The sequence below is a fragment of the Diadema setosum genome, chromosome 3 (genome assembly GCF_964275005.1).
Source record: "Diadema setosum chromosome 3, eeDiaSeto1, whole genome shotgun sequence".
In the NCBI taxonomy this organism is placed as follows: Eukaryota; Metazoa; Echinodermata; class Echinoidea; order Diadematoida; family Diadematidae; genus Diadema; species Diadema setosum.
In genome coordinates this window covers 37,655,041-37,674,367 of record NC_092687.1, presented here as the reverse complement: position 1 = coordinate 37,674,367, position 19,327 = coordinate 37,655,041, and the positions used below count along the sequence as shown (strand labels likewise).

The following is a 19,327-nucleotide window of genomic DNA, read 5'->3' as shown; positions in this document are numbered from 1 at the left end:
ATATTATTTTTTGAGCTCAAACAAATGGTCCTTTTCACTTAAAGAGCAGAAATTTGTATATTTCTTTTTTACTGTGTGGAGATAGGATCCCCATGTTTACATTAAATAGATATGAATTACTTTAACTTTGATTCGATGTATAAAGAAAAAAAAAAAAACACTATCACAATTGCCAAACAACAACCTCAAAATGGAATGTGTTTTGCAATCATATTCACTTTAAACTGAAGCTAAACTGGAATTTTCTAGTAAAAGTTCCATCATGATGGCTCTGTATAGGAGGAAATGAACAAAAAAAAAAATAAGTTGCAGGAAGATAGTAGCTCTGTGTAAATGTATACCTTTACAACCGTCCCTTTCATTATTGTTATACAATCATATTATATAAAAAAATATATATATACATATATATATATATATGATATATATAGTTATATATGTACATATGTACACATATATATGGGTTAAGACGACGCTACAAACAATTGACAAATGTCAAGATGAGTGCGCGTCTATTTGTTTGTTTATGTCATTTTTTTTTTTGCAATTTTTCTTGCTAGAAAAACAGAGGGGGTTTCCAGCGAGGAGACTTTCATCTGATAACCCCTTTCTGTGGCAGGGACTTTGTTCATTGCATAATAACGGATGGCATTAATGGTGTTTGCTATCATACCGATCGGCATTCCAGCACACAAAGAGTTACTATGTTAGACAGTAGTGACGAATGTCTTTCCTTATTAAAAGTTTGAAGCATGAAGGTTATAATATCAAGTCTCCAGCGTTACAAATTTTGTGTGTATTCATAAAAATTAACAATCATACCGGCTCGATCGAGTTTCAATCAAGGAACGATTGGTGTATGTGTAAGTGTGTGTATGTGTTTGTGTTTGTGTTTGTGTTTGTGTTTGCGTTTGTGCTTGTTTTTGTTTCGATTGGTTTGCTGTTAATTTTTTTCTTTATGAATCCAATTTATGGACGGGTCACCATCTCTGCAAGTTTGTCCTTTACTTGGCCTCTCATTTCCAATAGCAACTTGCTCATTTTTGTTTTCCGCTTTTAAAAACATCTTTACTTAGTATTATATTGATTTGTTGAATTGAATCCTATTTAAAAGGAATATGTCTAATTGTTTTGATTCATTATTACTACAAATTACTCCTCACGAGGGGAGTGCATTCTACAAGCTTGGCTTTTTAGCAGTCCCGGCCTCCATTTCCGACTTTTTCTTTGTTATGATTCAAGCACATTTTGTCCATGTATTCCTTCACCTAAAGTATGTTTATTGTCTCATTGTAAACAACGTGCATTTCAATCTCATTTGCAAAAGTTACAATGTACTTTACTTTGTTTATTTTGTTAAATTGTATACTTTCGTCGGAAATGAAATAAAATGAAATGAAATGAAAGAAAATTGCGATATTTGAAGTAACATTTGAATTGCATTGAATTTGTTGAATTTCATCCGTTGCAGCTACTACACAGCAAAAGGGGTCTTATTTGATTGACACTTTAGAGAGTATCTTATGACTAAAATTTACACAATACATATATAAATATGCATAAACACGGCGCGACACTAGCTAGTTATGGATAACAATCTTAATAGGTAAGCACTATTGGGGCACCCATCCCGCTTCATCATGAATATTCATCATCTACATGTATCCGTAATACCGCGGAAATACATGATTTTTACATTTCCCGGCAGCGTTTTTACATTTCCCGACAAAACTGAACATTTTCCGTCTCCCGGCGATACGTTTTTACATTCTATGGCACCTATCCAGCGTTCTGGGCACTTACTAGTACAGTATCTTACTGCCTGATGAATATTCATGATGAAGCGGGACGGGTGCTCAAACAGTGCTTACCGATATAATACTGGATAATGAGGGTGGCCTGAAAATACTTTTTCAAGAAAAGTTGTGCAAACTCTGACGGTAGGTGGCGTACTACCAGTTCTTTGTATCCCGACCCCGGGGAGGGGAAAACCCGAAAAGTATGAGCGTTTTTGTTTGTCTATTTTCACGTGTTTTGAAAACGCGCTTTATATTGTATGCCTTGTCATGTAGTCGTTGTGTATACCCACTATTGTGGATTATACATGAATACCACGTATACTTCTTCGTAATGCATGATTGTCAAATTTTGTTCATGAAAAATGAATGGCGGCAACATAATTATACTGGTCCATCTTTCAGTCACGTGCACGTGAGAAACAGAATAAGATGACGGCAGAATTTAGGATAAACTAATCATGCAGTATACCCGCTTCAAGGGTGGGTCCCATCTTTTATTAGGACCAATTTGTTTTTGGATATTTCAGCCATTTCAAAACCGTTTATCATCAAATAAACTTTTAATTCCTCTTATGATTGTATGGTCGCTCATATTTTATAAGGAGTTTCTCTTTATCTCAGAAAAAAAAAGTAGAAAGCCCCATCTTAATCAAAACTATACAATCCCTTTAATATAAGAGTGTTACAGTTCTTCAAGGGTATACATATCGCAGTGTTGTAATGCAGAAACTAATTTTGGGTTTGGTCGTTGCTTTCTCATGCCTACTGGTACGATGTTTTGTACTGAACTACTGTGTTGAAATGCCAAATCCATCCAAGGCTATCACTCAATCTTTTAAAAACCTAAAGGCTTATTTCTAAATATCGATTACTCCTTGTTCCTAGTTATTGTACAATGTTTATGGTTAATCGTTTTACAGAAATGAACGCACAAAATTAAAAGAATCTAAAAAGTTAAAAACACATTCGCAAGAATATGGCAGATAACGTATACATGTAATATTCAAAACTATTGACATTTGAAAAATAGAAAACTCGGTGAGGTAATGTTCACATACACTTTCCACATAACAAAATATTATTTATTTATTCATTTATTTACTGATATATTCATTCACAAAAAAATAGTCATTTGTTTATTAGAGAGACAAAAATTTACTACAAAACTATGAATTTTAAAACACCTTAAGACCCGTCACGTGTCATACTAATAACCAAACATGCCTTCGCGTTGTATGTGAAATGTGAAATTGAAAAACAAGTCACCACTGTCATATTTATATTTCTTTGAGAACCACAAGGCTCAATCGAAGAAACCAACACGTGGACCAGGAGAAAATGTTAAATCTAGAGTAGACTTTGTCGACAGTCTTGTCATATTTGACTGCCGAGGGCCCTCAAGTGTATCGTCGTCATCACTGTCCGATTCAACGTCCGTATCATGTTTTTCAAGGTCGATATCGTCGTTGGCAAGTGTAGTTATTTTCTCTTCGGATCGAAATTTCGGTGCGTTGCGCGCCTTCGCGTGTTTATCATTGACCGCGCGCACGGTATCAATTTCATCCTTCGCGTCACGTACTAGACTCTTCTCCAGTCGCAGAAAGCGATCGTCGTGGTCGATTTTCATTTCGCGCATCTTTTGCTGGAGGTTTCTCACATATCGCTTTTCCCTCTCCTCTCTGGCAGCTTCCGCCTCAGGTCCGTACAGTGGCAAGTTATTCCCGCAAAGCCTACCGCTTCCTGCAACAGATTCTTTTCTATTTGAGCCGAGAGAAAGACCGGGTCCACTTTTGCTTTTTCGCGTCTTGCGCAAATCAATTCCATGTAAGTGTGTGAAGCTTTCCTTTTCCTCGCTTCCCGAGTCTTTATGAAAATGAGTATCTTTTGAATTGCGTGGGTCAGGTTGTGAAAATGTTCCTTTCCGTTGACCGCAGGATGACACCGATACGGAAAATTCGGGCAAGGTTAGACTCCTGTGGGCCGTTATGACAGGGAGTGAATACCGCTTCTCGAAAAATGTCAATTCCTCGATCATATGGGACGCGGAGCGCCGAACCTTGCCGAACGGCCGCCTGGCACGCACGGCTGGTTCGGTCACCTTCATCGTCACCTCAGGTAAGAATGAGGTGTGATTCACGCCCATCTCACGCAATTCTGTCTCTTTGATCGCCTGGTTTAAAACAAACGACTGGTGTTGCCAGTCTAGGAGATTTTTCGCTCGTCTCCTATCAACACCGACTTGCCTGAGCCGATCCTCCAGGAGGATGTCAGCGAAACGGTTATCCTTCAGCAGTACGTTTTGAATGGCACTAACAGGAACGGGGCCCTTCCAGCGTTTCTTCTTTACACCACTCATATTGAATCACAAGACAGCTCCGCTGCTGGTTTTGTCGTTGGGAAACGGAATTCTCTGAATTAGAACCAAACGTGTAGACTTTCAACGATGATTCTGCAGCAAAAATGAATAAATAAATAAATAGATAAAAATAATAATAAGTGACGACACGGTATAATAAAGGGTTAGATGCATCTAACCGTATAGACCATTACACAACGGCATTCTGTGGGAAAAGGGTGAAGAAAAAGTCTGTCGGTACGATAAGATACTTAAATAGATGCTTTTTCTTGAGTAATGGTCAACATTAGGTCAATTCAATATGATTATATTCAGTGGAATGCACAGAATTATCGCATATAAAAGATGCCCATTTTATGAGGCGTTTTGGAACTGAAATCAACACATTCTCATTTTTCTTGCATAAAAGAGCAGTTGGTATATGATTCTGCTTTCAGAAAGCAGGGGGAATGTTACACATAGCTAGATGAGTAACAATCAAAATTAATGTGCACTTCTCGTGAAAGTGTTGTTGTATTTTCTTTTATCATCGTCCTGCAGTGACGTCAAGAACCGTTGTATAATCTTCTCATCCAGCTATGGCTGCTCCGAGGGATGGCGAGTAACTGATCAGTGGGAATCAGTGGGAATGCTGGGGGATTATTGTTCCAATCCTTGTGGGATTCATTTAAGAGTACATTATATATATCTATTGTTGTGTGAAAATTGTTTGCTTCAGAATGGTCTCATATTCAAGTAATGTGCAGTTTAATGTTTCCAGGTTAGCATGCCTGTACATTGACGGGGCATTAAACTGCACATTATTTGAATGTGAGACAGTTCTGAAGCAAATAATTTTCACACAACAATAGATATATAATGTACTCTTAAATGAATCCCACAAGATTTGGACCAATCATCCCCCAGCATTCCCACTGATTCCCACTGATCAGTTACTAGCCATCCCCTTTAAAATATTCAAAACAGTTGAACGAATGGTCTGATTTTCCTCAAACTTCACTGATGTGTTCTACTAATTTTGATACATTCACTCAATATCCATGAATTATAGTTGAGATTCATTCCCTTTAAACAACAAGAAAAAAGGATGAAAACAAAACCGTTGAACTTCTCACGTCTTGATTCATACACACATAAAACTGTAAAGCACCACCAGGAGAACGCACACGCGTAAGCACACTGAACTCCCAAAGTAGCTTCTTCAATCACGTTGACAGGGCTCCACCCGCAGACCGGGCAGCCTACTTAGCCGGACAATTGACAATCCAAATATTGATAGTGCATTTACGTCCTACTTGACAAAACCCCATGTCAAGACTAGACAATGGCACTTTCAAATACTGCCTCTTTCACCTTAAAACCTAAATTTAGACTCCATAAAAACTCCTTCCTTTCCTATTTATAGGGCTATTTATAGGGTACAAAAGAAGACTGCATTATTCTATATACTTACACACATGTGATGTGTCGCCTGAAATTCATTCGTAATTATAATATTCATTTTTTTGGTCAAGTTTATTTGTAACTTTAATCTGAGGAATATAGATCCCTAATGTTCCCACCGCCTCCCCCCCCCCCCCCCAAAAAAAGGAAAAATATTAAAATATTAAAAATCTGTCCATCTTGTGCAAAAGTGCATGAAAAGTCATTGTGTCTCTCATGGTATAAAGTACCACGAAAAACATTTTTATCTAATCGTCGGGCTTCTGGTTCGAAGCCCCTTGCAGCAAAGGCCATTTGCGTCTATAATGGGCAAGACACTCTATCATCAGTGCGTAATTCTTCGGGTAGACCTCAAAGCAGTAATTACTAGTGGTAATTTATTTCTTAACGAAATTAATTCAGTACAATGTATAAAATATACTCACAATGAGGTCTAAATGGTATATGCCACGCTGTCCATGAAGTTTAATTGACTGAACTCTAGACTTCGATGGGGCAAATACAGCTGTACATCTCCTGGACATGGATTCTACACACTGCAAGAACAGAATCCGTCTGCCCCCTTATGGTTGTTGACTGGTCATGGCTGAAATATCCTCAACAGTGACACACAGCGAGATGCTGCTGGAAAGAGATAAAAGATGGAGATGATATCGGTACCAGACGACTGGTTGGGGGAGCCTACTTATCGATAGTGGTCTATATACAATCACAAATAATTGAAATTCACTTCAATTGCTGAGTATAAAGAAGGCACCTGCCGGCAAAGATTGGCGCGCTGACAGAAAAAGAAAAGACGAAAGACGAAAATACTTTTAAGAGATTGAACGTTTTAATATGTATCAAAGCAAAGCTCACTGCTTCATCACTTTTCAATTTTCCGAATATTTCCTCTCTCCTCTCGGTCTTCCAGATCTTGCCTAAAAGCTGTGTATCATTACGATATCTCTCTCTCTCTCTCTCTCTCTCTCTCTCTCTCGACTGTTTAACAGTCCAGAGAGTTTTTTAATGTGATAAAATTGGCATTTAGTGGTTAGATCTAAACGCTTTTGATAGCTATTCAAAAGTACAATACAGTGGACAGCCTTCGGATAGCTTCGGGAGGACCTTGGAGTAAATTACTGTACCCTAGACCGTCCAGGGTAGACTCGAGGTAACGTCTGGACTCTCTGGAGGACACCTGTTTGCGACGTTATGGATATTATATATCTCTCTTTGTTATATTTCTAAATCTCTCCCTCTTTCTCTCATTATATCACTCTCTCTTATGTATTTCTCTCTTTCATTTGTTCTCTTATTATATTATATCTCTCTTTAATTACATATTTTCCTCTTGATTATATGTACCTCTCTTTTTCATTATCTGTCTCACTTTGATATATCTCTTTTCATTATATCAATCTCTTTTCATTATAAACATGTATATTTATATATTTCTCTTATTATATCTTACACTGTATATAATACATCTCTCATTTTCTCTTTAGTTCGCTTTCTCTTTCCGCTTTTTTTTTTTTTTTTTTTAATCAGGTGATTTGTCGCATTAGGAAACAGAATCCTCTTACCGGGACGATGAAAAGACGAATCTTTTCTCAATATCTATGCTTGTACACATTTTCATTTTCGCAATTATCTTATGCGCACACACACACACACACACACACACACACACATACACACGCACGCACAAACTCGTACACACATAACCACATGCACGTTTGGTAGTAACAGAGCATTTCGCCTATAGAAGTGGAATCCAAAGATATTGGAGAATTTACTTCGACTTAGGTGATTATTTAGCAAGATAGAATTAACACCCGTTTGTATCCACTTCAATTCAATTCAATTCAAATTTTCGCAAAGAGCATAGACATTCCAGTTTCTGTGGTAACAGAGTTAAAGGTTACATAGACGACATACATACATCAGAGGTAGAATTTTCTTTCAATTTAGCAAAATTTTTCGGCTCTTGCGAGATCGACTCAGGAGAGGTTAAGTTTATGTCCATTAGGTAAACCATTTCTCCTTGTCTTTTAACATATCTTCACATCACATTTTTTTTTTCGATGAGCCTTACTTATTCTCTCTCTCGCTCTCTCTTGTTTGTTTCAATACACACAGTTTAAGTTAAAAGTGCGTCAGCGACTACCAGCACCTCCAACGTTTCTCTGTATATACAAGGATATAGTTATTATTTATATTTTTCTTACGCCCAATATCTATTGACTTCCACTGACGAGCTTAGCACGTGGAGGTGGTTGTGTATTGAATGCCTTGTGCGGTAGGCATGTCTTTCCACCACCTCACCGCTCACAGGTTCACAGTGGGTATATGCAGCACAGTATATAGACCAACCAAGTCGGATGTCGGCAAGGCTGCTATATTGAATGATTCATTCAGCGGTCGCCGAGTATTTCTCCTCCCTTTGTGTCCGAGGCTGGTGACGGCAGATGGGGTCTTTAGTCTTGCGGCTGAATAGTGACAATCAATCTAGTCGGTATTGCCAGGTGGACAGTTTCGTAAAGTGATTATAGAAGCCCCTCTTTTTTTTTCGGGAAAGTGAAAATGGTTTGAGATTTTACCCATGGGAAGTCATTTAGAAAAGATCTTTCTTCATCTTTTAATCTTTAAGTTTCTCCCTCTCTATGTTTGCATCTTAAACACACAGACACACAGACACACACATACGCAATCATACACATACCTATCCTCTTCTTCGTACTCACTCGAACTGATATCAATAAGATTGAATAATTGTCCGTCAGTTTCTGTACAGTCAACCAAAATGTATAACTGAAATGTTAAAGGGAACCAAAACCCCAAAGAGAAACGTGGATTGAGTGAAAGCAGCAACATTGGTAGAACACAACAGCGGAAATTTGAGGAAAATCAGACAATCTATGCAAAAGTTATGAGTTTTTAAAGTTTTGGTGTTGGAACCGCTGGATGAGGAGACTATTGGAGGTTATGAGGTCATTTGTGGACAACAATATAAAGAAAATATAACCGGAATTCCACAAAAATCTACGTTTATATATAGCATGATGAAAGAGCACTTGACTAACCGCTTTCAGAAAGCAGGAGGAATAATTGCTACCTTTAACATTATGTCATTATATCAAGTTGATGGAATGTGTAATTTTCTTGATTTTTTTCAAGAAAGCAGCAAATAATGTTGCTGCTTTCACTCAACCACCTGTCTCTTTGGGTTTTGTCTATTTGAATGGGTGGAATACAAATCAGAGGTCTTTGGTAATCATTCAGAGCATCTCTTCGACTTTCCTTTCAAAGTGTAAAATTCATACTCGTCAGGGATGTACTGGAGTTTGTAAACCTCTCTCGGTCGTATTTCAGCAATTTGTAAAAAGTTGCAATTGCCGCATATCTTTAGTTACTGCGTGTTTCAATGTAGGCCTACGTCATCATTTTCTTCTATGCACAGCAAAAGGAGTGACAGAGAGAAAAATCTACCATTTTTGATTAGTTCATAAGTTGTGCTGTAAACTGTGTTGAGAAAATGTAGGTTTCACAGATTGAAATAACATCTATATTGTTATATCCCCTCATCCCTAGTATTATTTTAGAAGACAGAACACAGTGTGAGAGAGAGAGAGAGAGAGAGAGAGAGAGAGAGACAGAGACAGAGAAAGAATATTGTTTATTCAAAATATAAGACCAATACAATGAAGAGGAACTGCGATTTGAAGAGAAGCTCGATTATTCTACGTGGAGAGGAAGATGGTGACAGATACACAAAATGCACACTCGAACACAGAGGCAAAAACACACGAACACTTAATTCAAGTTAAAGCACATTAAAAGCACACGCACACACACACACACACTTACAAACACACACGCACACACATGAACAGATGAAAAATACAATATCTCAGTTATCAAAATAACATTTTGCTAAATGTTTAACATTCACCCTATTTTCAACAAAGGAGAATTACTAAATTCAATTAAACTGAAGCTAAAACATAATCCAACTTGGATAAAAGGGGATAGAATTAAAAGCTTACCGTGACTGTGCGAATCGATTGTGTACGGATTTCTCGTCCCTGCTCAAGAAAACAGAACTGGCACGATATACCGGCAACTTTTCAGCGTATTTTTGTTTCAAGAGATACGGCGGCGATAGGCGATCAAGCTTTATATGTTAATTACTTTTGGAAAAAGATGTCAGTGTCTTGTCTATCCCTTCAAAAGTTTGGCGGATGAATGGATGTATAGTTGATACTCAGTACTAGATATAGAGCAAGCACAAGATATCTCGTCGCGGGTAATGTATCGGTCTCGCATTCACGACGCACCATTTACCTGTAACCCCGGGTGATACAGCTTTACACACACCACGGGAGTCTGGAGCGTTTACACCCACCCCCCCCCCCCCCTCCCCAACACACACACACACACACACACACACACACACACACACACACTCCTTCTTCGTTTGTTCTTTCAATGGCTGTTCATGCTATAGAGACAGAATGACAACATCGCTTAGGGAGATTTGCTTTTGCCAACTATTTTCTTTGTCCCTTAAAGGGATTGTATAGTTTTGGTTGAGACCAAATTTCATGTTTCTAACTTCTTTTTTTTGTGTGTGTGAGATAATGAGAAACCTATTATGAAGTATGAAGAGTATGTAATGCTACGAGGAATTCAACGTTTATTTGATGAAAATTGGTTTTGAAATGGCTGAGATATCAAAAAAGAGCGATTCTTATAAAGTGTGGGACCCACACTTTATTACGATCGCTTTGTTTTACTTTGTTTTTGGATGTTTCAGTCATTCCAAACCCGATTTTCATCATATAAACTTTGAATTCCTCTTAAAATGGCATGCTCTGTACTATATCATAAGTGTTTTCTTGGTATCTCGCAAAAAGTTAAATGCCCAATTCTCATCTCCACCAATACTGTACCATCCCTTTAACATACCAACCGTATGCTTTAGTCAATATTATCACAGGCCTTCTTGTTTCTACCGTTTGTTTTTCGGATCGCGCGGTCAATATTTGAGCATTAGTAAGAGAGTGGTAACATGATTTTTCCAGGCTTGCGAAAAAGGGGGAAAACCTATGATTTGGTTTGGACTATGAAAGAAACTTCAACTCAAATCATCTAGGAAAAAAAAAAACAAACCTCCAATCAACTATAATGTGTTCACTTTCACTCACGATTTATTTATGTCCAAGGTCCTATAGTAGTCAAATGCATGAAGTTAAGTTAACTTTTAGTTTTTGCAGTTTCTAATGTCTTTTTTCAATACAATATTTTCAGTCAATATGTACTAAAAATGATATCCTACGGGCACTGACGGGGGAAGTATCGCAAATAAACATACAGGCGAATAATTCCAAACATGATTTATAGGAAGACTGTTCATGTATATATGGGGCAATGGTTCATGACACGAACATCGTAAAATTACAGAAATGATGCAATATAGACACACACACAAAAACACACACACACGCACACACACATACACACACACACATTCGCACACACACACACACACACATATATATATATACATATGTAATGTTTATACACACATATATATATACATATGTAATGTTTATACATAAAATTATTCCCATAGGCTCCATAGTCTTGCTTATGTCGTCAATGATGACGTTTTGCATAAAAAAATACCTTTATATCATTTCGTTTGTAATCATCAATAAGGCCTATTATATAATGTCATTCATGTTTATAATAATGTCCAGGGTAGCCTATTCAGTGTTGCCACTGCAGCTAGAGGACCATGCCATTATTACCCTAACCTGGTTAGGTACCCATTTATACACCTGAGTCGAGAGGGACATGGTATGAGTAAAAACATCTTGTCCAAGGACGTAAAACATTCATGACACTGTGCGGGTACCGAACTCGGGTCCTCCGATTGGGAGTCGGGAGTCTTATCCACTAAGCCCCAGCGCCCCTACATGTTCGTTATACCTGGGTTGATACCTAAGTTTTGTATTTTTCTTTCATTCTTTCATGAGGGGGGCCAAGGATTATAAGATAAGCTATTTAACAAATCTGTCCTATACATATCCATAATGTGCAAACACAATGGACAAAACTTGGAGGGAAGAGATTCCTGACATGCTCTACAAAATTCCTAATTTCTCTGTGACCAGTGAGGCAAATCGGATGGCTGTTTCTGTAAGACGTGGGTAAAAAGTCAAAGTTTCATATACCCTGAAATTGTATTTGAATGGATTCACTATAATTATATCTTTAAAGTTATCATTGCGCAGGGTCCCATTGCATTTTCTTTTTGTTGAGGGGGGGGGGGACCTACGGTTTACATGTACATGTACTTTCCATGGTGACACGACATTTGCTCCGCTCTTATTTTCTTCAAGGACTTAGAGTTATAGGGTTGTGATAGGTCTTTATAGGTTTAGTTTGATGTGAGGATTAGGTTTAGGGTTAGGGTAATTCTTGTAGATAGAATTCAAATCTGGCTTAGCGGGTAGATATTTCATGGGAGCGATTGTCGCAGGAGCAAATGTCATGGAACCACTTTCTATGGGTTTCACATAGCCATGTCTGTCACCATTTCCACTATTTCCCTGTTAGGTTTACGTCGAGTGCCGATAGAAATGAAAAATGTACGGGTAGAACAGGCATCGGGGTATCATGAGTACCAGTAATCATTTTATTAGCAGAAATATACTGGTAGTATCTCGCGTTACATGAGGACAGTTTTAGTTTGATGCACCGCGTACACATGCTGTTGTACACAAGGTCAAATTGCTACCCATTTACATCCTTACATCCCGCAATTCAGTCACTCACTATTCCTTTACTGGTCGGTTTTTTGACACAACAGAAATGGCAGAGGGGCGTGTAAGTCATGCTCCGGTTTGAAAGTTTCACCACAAACGCCAACACTTAGATCTTATGGAAGGCGACTTGTGCTCTTGATTGATTCCAATACTTCTATCTTTTCTGCTGTTTGGACTGACAGGTTGGTGTAATTTCACCATGATTTGTGGATCTTGTTCTATGACGGAGCGCTCATGGGTGCCGAGTGTGTGCTGTCCTATCCTGGCGTGAGGCTTCGACGAAAAACACTCATGGATTATCAAGGGACTTTTTCGTCAGTTGCATGATGGGTAAGCGACGGTACAGCCGTATTTTTCTGCGTAAGGGGTTCGTGTTGACGATTTAGAGGAGCTTCATATAATTTTTTAGATTCTTTACAAACCCGAGGTAAGGAAAATAAGCGTTTCCCATCATTCTTGTTATTTGAACTTGAAAGCTTTGCTGTTTTTCAATCAAACCGACAATGGGAGGAAACCGGTTTAATTTCACCAGGATCTCGGATGAGGACGATGTCTTCGATGACAACTATCCTCTGATCAGCGCCTCGGAGAGCGATGAGGAAGACGAAGACGTCAACGACGAGGAAAATCGTGCCAAGAAACGATTTCCCTCCATCACCGTAGAGCCCGTCATTCTCTTGTTCTTCCTCGCCTATAGCATTATTGCGACTCTTCGCGCGGAGTACATTTCCCTGAGAATCCGCGGGGACTTCGGGATACGCGAAAACGCGAAGCGTGACATGTGGACGGACAATTGCAACGAGATGAGAAACGCCACCAACGGCGCGATACGTCACCTTGAGGCGGCGCAGGCCGAGGCATCCTATTGGCTGTTGATATACAACCTGGTGGAAATTCTCCCGGCGCTATTCGTGTCGCCTCTGATCGGAGCTTGGAGCGATCGCATCGGGAGGAAGAAGGCGATGCTCCTACCCACGGTTGGATACCTGATCGGCGCGACGATGTGGGTCATTATTGTGTCTTTGGACGCGTCGAAATCGTATCTCACCATCGCCCATTTTGTGATCGGTATCTTTGGGGATTTTCCAACACTTGTTGCTATTTGCAATGCATACTTGTGCGACATCGCGCGACCCCAGTCACAGACGTGTCGAATGATCATCCTAGGTATAATAATCGAATTCTCCACTGGATTGGCGCAAATCGGGGTCGGATACTGGGTATACTTTTACGGTTTTCGGCCTCCGTTCTGGTTCATCTTCGCCACCATACTGGCGGCATTGTTCTACATAATTTTCGTACTGGACGAGTCGCACCAGGAGAGCAGCGAAAAGACTAGCCTGTGCTCAGCGAAACAATTCGATGACGTAGTGGCGCTCTTTGCCAACGCGGATTCGGACAAGCGTACCCACATGGTCTCCTACCTAGTCGTTCTTGGAGTGCACATGATGCTCCTCCATTCAGCCTACCTGTTGGTGCTATTGTATGTTTTGAGCTATCCTCTGTGCTGGACGTCTATTGCTATCGGTATCTTTGTTGCCTGCTCTCTTCTTATAGGGTCAATTGGTGAGTCTTGTCTGTTTGTTTGTTTGTTTGTTTAATTGTTTGAACATAATATCAGTGATAGATTAGCCTTTCAGTAAAATCAAATTATCCGTTAACAAGTTATAATAGTGATTTCTTTTTTAAGTTTTGTTGTTGCCATCCCTAGATGAAAAAGACTACAAGATTTTGTGACGTCACGTAAGGAAAAAAATACGTAACATAAGGAAATCGAACACAGTTTGTCCGATCTTCCTAAAACTTTCACTCAGTATCATTATGTTAACTCCAGTAATTTTGCACTTACTCAGTTCACATTGGGTTCTATTGGGTAATTGGGTTCTATATCCCCTTTAACTATAATACTGATAATAAGTATCGACATAGGAGTGTATTACACATCATTCAGTCAGCGCCTTGCATGTTTGATAATGTTGATTATACCTTCCGTTATTATTGTTTTTCTGTTTCTATTGTTGCTGTTGTTATCAACAAGGTACCTTGGTTGGCGGCAGACTTTTCGAGAGCTACACAGACGATCTCACCATCAGCCAGGTGGGAATATGGTCCAGTCTCACAGCGCTCACCTTTATCGCTTTCAGTCATACGAAGGTCGCCCTCTTTGTTTGTGAGTAGTAAGGTGATCATTGTCTGGTTGTGCTTTCGTGAATGAAGCAAGCTACAAATAATATAAAGGCAAGAAAATCAGTGGAAAAACATGACCAAAATAATTTATTCAGTAAAATTAAAGATAGACACTGCTTCACCTCTCTCTGTTTGTTTGTTTATTTATTTGTTTGTTTTTAATAACCTTTATTGGGTTGTCGAGTTTACTTCGGTGCTTTCTTTTAAATTAGATTTCTCTATGGGATGTAATGAGTATTTTTCTATTTCGAGGACTGACCGACAGATTTATAAGTCACAACCTAATAAATTCCTAATCATTATTTTTCTGTCAGATCCTTGATAAGACATCATTAGCAATTATTTCCGACGGTTTTTTTTTTATTTCTTGGTTTTATTTGATGAGAACAAAACATATTTTTTCATAAGTTATCTCGGACATAATATTCATTACTTATGGAAAGGTCGGCCAAATTTCAATCGGTGGCGCATAGTGTTCTTAAGGAATAGCCTGATTTGGCTTTCACAAAATATTGGTTATTCAGATTTACCTAAAAATCGTGGATATCTTGAGTTTGTTTTTGTTGCTCTTATTTTTTTTTTGTCTTTTTTGTGCCTCATATATTTGTGAGTAATTTTAAATGTTTTACTTTTAAAGATGGATTGCCGTGTCTATTACTTTGTTATCAACTTTTGTTCCTTTCTCATCTTCCGCAGCCGCCATCTTGGGTTCGTTTCGATTTCTCACGTCACCAGCAATGAGATCCCGGATGTCAAAATTGGCGCGAAAACACGAACATGGTGCGTATGGCTCATCTTTTTTTTTTCTTTATCTTTTCCTTCGTCTGTTGGGTGCAAATTAGAGTGTTCAACCATCCCCCTATATTTCTGTGCTGTGAACCTTATCAACGTCTGCATCTCCCACAGTATCTTGTGGTCAGTTCTTAGATACCAGGACTACAATGACAAGGGAGATAACAAGTTAATCTTAATATACGTGTGGACTAAGTGAATGCAGCAATATCAGTATAATACATCAGTGATTTAAAAAAAAAATCGGACAATCCGTTTAAGAGCTATTCATTCTTAAAAATGTTCTACGCAGTCATTGCTTCATGAGAAGACTTCTACAATGTATGATGTCACAGGTTATAACGTTATAAGGAAATATGAAGAGAGTGTTTTTTCTTTTTTCTTTTTTTTTTTTTTTGGGGGGGGGGGGGGTAACACATTCCCTCACATTTTTATTCACCCATGTTATTCCCCTTTCTCCTGAAAGAGAAATATGAAAATATGATGAATTTTCTTCATGTGATATCACAAGCTGTAGTCTTTTCATCCAGCAATGGCAGCACTGAAACTTCAAAAATTCATAACGTTTGAACGGATTGTCCAATTTTTTCCAGACATTATTGACTGATGTCTTCTAGTAAATAATAATTCTGTCAATGTATACTGAGTATTAAGGTAAACTTGTCCTTTAAAGGGGATGGCTAGTAACCGATCAGTGGGAATCAGTGGGAATGCTAAGGGATGATTGTTCCAATCCTTGTGGGATTCATTTAAGAGTACATTATGATTATATCTACTGTTGTGTGAAAATTATTTGCATCAGAACGGGCTCATGTTCAAGTAATGTGCAGATTAATGCCCCGTCACTGTACAGGCATGCTAACCTGGAAACATTAAACTGCACATTACTTGAATATGAGACCGTTCTGATGCAAATAATTTTCCACACAACAATAGATATATAATGTACTCTTAAATGAATCCCACAAGGATTGGAACAATCATCCTCCAAAATTCCCACTGGTTCCCACTGATCAGTTACTAGCCATCCCCTTTAAACTATATTGATTTGTTACGTCTGGAATCATCATTAATCTTTTTTTTAAACCTATGTCTCCCTCATCACCCTTACGTGACGTCACAGGTGTGATGATGGCATGCGCCAGCAGCGTTGAGAGTCTAGGCAACCTGATTGGTCCATCGCTGTTCAACCTCATTTACAGTCTCACTATAGATGAATACAGCGGGCTGGTTTTCGCACTGATGGCAGCTCTGTATGTGCCTCTGTCCGCTCTCGTCACGTAAGTATTAGGGAAACGACTGTTTCAAAAGTCTAGCTCATGTCGAGGATTGAACCCTAAATTTATCATGGTATAGATTGAGCGAATCTACCAATATTGTTGAATATATCGACGAAGTGTGAGGTAAACTGGACAATCCATTTAAAGCTATAATTATTTTGTTTGTTTGTTATTGTCGTTATTGTTGTTGTTGTTGTTTTTTATGGGGGATGGTACCGCCATTGATGGATGAGAAAAGCTATTACAGTTTGAGACTTTATTGCATTACAAATCAATAACTTTTGAACGGAAGTCTAATATTTTCCTCAACTCAAAGTTTATGTGATATATCAATATCTCAACATTTCACTCAATCAACATGAATAAGACATAGTTCGTTTTTTTTTTCCCCATCAATCCCTAAGGCTAATGGAATAACAATAGCATAAGTACAAAACGTTACAATGTCTTGAATGTACAATATCTATTTTAGCACGAGGAAGGCGAGATCAAAAGTAGTACATGTACGTGCTAAGTTCTTCGTTTCAAATGATTATTTTATTCTTACGTAAGGGTAAAAAGTGATTTTTCTTCGTCACCACAAAATTTTTACTTGGAAGAAGATTTTGCTCTTTATAACACTTTTTTTTTTCATCATATCCAAACGGAAAGGCAGAGAATTACGTCTACCAGATTTTATCTATTCTCCCCATTGACACGACAGGCTTTCCATAATGTTTTCCCATTATACCCATGACATCACGGACTTTTTTCTTTATCTTTGCTTTTGAATAGGTACTTTCAGTGGATCGACGTGAAAAGAAAAGCGCCATCTACCGACGCATCGTATGAAATGGGGATTCCCTAGTTTGAGATGTTGGACGAGCAAAAGATACTTCCGATATTCTTCCGTCTGGGTTAAGTTTCTATCAGAAGTTTGAAGTTACTTCATAGTATCCAGAATGATCAGTTTGCAGGAAATCAGAAAAATCCCTTTTCGAGCCATTCCCACTGATTTAGTGTGAGACAAAGGAATGGAGCAGATGGTGAGATCTTGTTACAAAATCGAGGGCGAGCTGCAACTGCCAAGACTTATCTTGATTAATTACACTTTGTGCAGTACGATTGTTGTCTCCTTTATGACCATTATGAAGTGAAACGGAAATTGTTAGTTTTCTTCCACAAAGAAAAAGGTATGAAATTACTGTGACATGTGTTATTTTGCTCTCGCCTGCATTTTTATTGCGCATTGAGAAGATAACGTGTTCCCACTTCTCTCTCATATTATTGACATACATTTGTCTTCTTAATTGATATGCTGTTGAACGTTGGATGAATTTGTTGTGAGTTGTGTAGATGTGATGAAATGAACCATCTAGATCTTAATAATCTTCATAATCGTGAAATATTTACTAAAGTTCAGAGGCGCCAATTCATATAAGATGATGAGATGAAACTATTTCTGCAGCAATATCTAAATAATTTGTTTGGTTTGTAAAAGCCCTATAATACGTGGTACAGTACTAAAAATGTTTCTTCACCCTTTTTTCTTTCACATGTGATTTCTGTTAGATCGATCCTTTGAGCCGAGTCTATGCTGATAATAAACTAGAAGCTAAGAGACAAATTAGGAAGTTGAATCCATTATGTTTATCATTTCGCTTTGTGTATGTCTATCACTGTAATGTGTCGTTTGTGTTTTTTGTTTTTGTTTTTGTGCTTTCAATAGAAATGTATAATAAATACGTACATTTAAGTTCAGATTGCTCACAAGCATCGTGACTTGAAATCTTTTTTTTTCTGAACATTAAAAAGTGACCATTTTGCCTTTAAGGCGTGCTCACTGAAGCGTGACCCGACGATATACATTGAATTTCACCTGACAGGTAGTTTGGAAGTACAGCTACTTGCCCCTGTCTTTAGATTTCCTCAAAGGTTCCTGATACAGAAATTATATCGATTTGTTTTGCGGGGAACTTACTTTTTGTTTATAGTGTTTACATGCGTTCATTGATTTCACTCACGATTTACTTATGTCCAAGGTCCTAATAGTCCCATACATAAAGTTAAGTTGAAGCTAATCTTTTAGTTTCTGCAGTTTCTAATGCCTCTTACAATACAATATTTCTCAGTCAATTGTACCGAAGGCTATCAAGAATAAACATACGAATTACTGCCTAAAATAATAATTATTCCAAACACGATTTAAGAAGATTGTTCATGTATTGGGCAGAGGTTCATGACACGAACGTTGCAAATTTACAGAAATGATGCATTATAGACACACACACACACACACACACACACACACACACACACACACACATATATATATATATATATATATATATATATATATATATATATATATATATATATATATATATATATATACACATATATTTATATTTATAAACGTTATCGACGACGAAAAGCGTGCCAAGAAACGATTTCCGTTCATCACCGTAGAGCCTGTTATTTTCTTGTTCTGCCTCGCCTATAGCATCATTGCGACTCTTCGGGATACGGGAAAACGCGCAGGGTGACATGTGGACCAGTCGCGGATCCAGAGGGGGGCGCAAGAGACGCAGCCCCCCCCCCCTCCTTTATTTATCGTTAAAAACAAAAGAAATAAAAAGAAGAAATGAAATGAAACCCGGAAGTGGCACCAGAAAT

At 38.2% G+C, this 19,327-nt stretch overlaps 2 protein-coding genes across 2 annotated transcripts; one reads left to right on the top strand and one right to left on the bottom strand.

The window, feature by feature from the left end:
* Window positions 1–3,102: 3,102 nt before the first annotated feature.
* On the bottom strand, window positions 3,103–4,155 carry LOC140226368 (uncharacterized). The gene has a single exon (XM_072306851.1). The coding sequence runs from the start codon at window positions 4,153–4,155 to the stop codon at window positions 3,103–3,105; it is 1,053 nt and encodes a 350-aa protein (XP_072162952.1).
* Window positions 4,156–12,916: 8,761 nt separating this feature from the next.
* Window positions 12,917–17,519, top strand: LOC140246837 (proton-coupled folate transporter-like). Its single transcript, XM_072326165.1, has 5 exons — window positions 12,917–13,979; window positions 14,452–14,583; window positions 15,297–15,380; window positions 16,516–16,672; window positions 17,447–17,519. The coding sequence occupies exons 1-5, from the start codon at window positions 12,917–12,919 to the stop codon at window positions 17,517–17,519; spliced, it is 1,509 nt and encodes a 502-aa protein (XP_072182266.1).
* The last annotated feature ends 1,808 nt before the right edge of the window (window positions 17,520–19,327 follow it).

What these genes read in the sequence shown, in the direction of transcription:
- LOC140226368 (XM_072306851.1), bottom strand. Translation starts at nt 4,155, where the DNA reads ATGAGTGGTGTAAAGAAGAAACGCTGGAAGGGCCCCGTTCCTGTTAGT.
- LOC140246837 (XM_072326165.1), top strand. Translation starts at nt 12,917, where the DNA reads ATGGGAGGAAACCGGTTTAATTTCACCAGGATCTCGGATGAGGACGAT. An exon ending in GAAGGTCGCCCTCTTTGTTT is followed by an intron (nt 14,584 to 15,296) that starts GTGAGTAGTAAG and finishes CATCTTCCGCAG; the next exon opens with CCGCCATCTTGGGTTCGTTT. An exon ending in GGCGCGAAAACACGAACATG is followed by an intron (nt 15,381 to 16,515) that starts GTGCGTATGGCT and finishes GTGACGTCACAG; the next exon opens with GTGTGATGATGGCATGCGCC.